The sequence below is a fragment of the Nanorana parkeri genome, unplaced genomic scaffold (assembly GCF_000935625.1).
Source record: "Nanorana parkeri isolate BGI_ZX_2015 unplaced genomic scaffold, ASM93562v1 scaffold28, whole genome shotgun sequence".
NCBI lineage: Eukaryota > Metazoa > Chordata > Amphibia > Anura > Dicroglossidae > Nanorana > Nanorana parkeri.
Window position 1 is genome coordinate 220,898 of NW_017306296.1, and position 1,722 is coordinate 222,619.

At 50.5% G+C, this 1,722-nt stretch overlaps 1 protein-coding gene across 1 annotated transcript; it reads left to right on the top strand.

Moving 5' to 3' along the window:
- Nucleotides 1-281: 281 nt before the first annotated feature.
- Nucleotides 282-1,516, top strand: LOC108795462 (somatostatin receptor type 4-like). Its single transcript, XM_018566712.1, has one exon. The coding sequence runs from the start codon at nt 331-333 to the stop codon at nt 1,492-1,494; it is 1,164 nt and encodes a 387-aa protein (XP_018422214.1). The 5' UTR covers nt 282-330; the 3' UTR covers nt 1,495-1,516.
- Nucleotides 1,517-1,722: the final 206 nt, after the last annotated feature.

Consider the following 1,722-nt stretch of genomic DNA (forward strand, 5'->3'; position numbering starts at 1 on the left):
TGCAAAGAACTAATCAGAGAGGTTGCCGATAATAACAGGCACACAAGCATCTAATGATCTTGCTTGTGATGGGGAAGTGATGCATGCCTAGAGCTAATGCAAGTGGCTGGTGATTCCTTTATACAGAAGGAGCCAACACAGACCCAGAGCTCACACACAACAGGCACACACTGGAAGAAGCTGCACTGCATCATCCATTACAAATCCCTCTCCTCCCTCCTCTCACCCTCTCTCTCTGTCTCCTTTACACAGTCGCTCTGAAAACCATTCCAAGCTGAGGATCTCCGCTTTAGCAGCTGCTCTCCACTGCATTCCTATGGGACACCTACAATGACTACTTCCCCTGATCTCCTGGTGCCGGTGGAGGCTAAGATCCTGCTGAGCACATGGAATCAGTCCAGGGACCTGACCGTGACTCTGTACCCCTTTAATGCCATCAGTAAGAACACCAGCAACAGCAATGCCCCCGTGGAGACAGAGAGGGATGTCAGCATGATAGTCATCCAGTTCATCTATGCCATCGTGTGCCTCATTGGCCTCATAGGGAACTCCATGGTCATCTTTGTCATCTTGAGGTATGCCAAGATGAAAACGGCCACCAACATCTACATCCTAAACTTGGCCATCGCGGACGAGCTCTTCATGCTCAGTGTGCCCTTCTTGGCTGCCTCCGCGGCTCTGCAGCACTGGCCATTTGGCTCAGGGATGTGCCGCACTGTCCTTAGTGTGGATGGCATCAACATGTTCACCAGTGTCTTCTGCCTGACCGTGCTCAGCGTGGACAGGTATGTGGCCGTGGTCCACCCTCTGAGGGCGGCCAGGTACAGGAGACCAACGGTGGCCAAGATGATCAACATCTGCGTCTGGATTGTGTCCCTCTTGGTCATCTCCCCCATCCTGATCTTCGCAGACACCGAGTCCTCCAAGAACGGGGTGGTGGTCTGCAATCTCATGTGGCCCCAGCCAGCATGGTCCACTGTGTTTGTCATCTACACCTTCCTCCTTGGGTTCTTCCTCCCCGTGGTGGCCATCTGCCTGTGCTACGTCCTCATCATCTTCAAGATGCGAGCAGTGGCTCTCAAGGCAGGCTGGCAGCAGAGGAAGAAGTCTGAAAAGAAGATCACAAGGATGGTCCTCATGGTGGTTACCGTCTTTGTCATCTGTTGGATGCCCTTCTACATCGTCCAGCTCCTCAACCTCTTCTTGCCCCAAATGGACTCTTCCATCAACCACATCTCCATCATTCTCAGTTATGCCAACAGTTGCGCCAACCCCATCCTCTATGGCTTTTTTTCAGACAACTTTAAGAGGTCCTTCCAGAGGATCGTGTGTTTTCGCTGGATTGAGAACGGGACAGACGAGCCGGTGGATTATTATGCCACAGCTCTGAAGAGCAAGGTGTGCAACAACCACCCCTTGGACTTCCAACAGGAACCCCTTCAGTCCGACCCCTGTTACAAACATGGGACCATCACAAGGACCACTACCCTATAGCAGACCCGAGATGCCTTGTTCCAGTTAACTGCTGCTAGCGCACATGCTACAAATGTTCTGAGGTTTACATGTCTGTCCAGGTGTCCCAATCTGTGTCTGATTTGTACTGATGGTGGATTCCAGTGAGCTTAATAAATTGTAAAGATCAGTTTAGTCTTAAACAGCAGTATGTTCCCAACATTATTATTGTTAGCATTACTAGTATTTTTATTTTTTACCTTATCATGG

Excerpts from the sequence above, each read along its gene's own strand:
- LOC108795462 (XM_018566712.1), top strand. The coding sequence starts at position 331 with ATGACTACTTCCCCTGATCTCCTGGTGCCGGTGGAGGCTAAGATCCTG.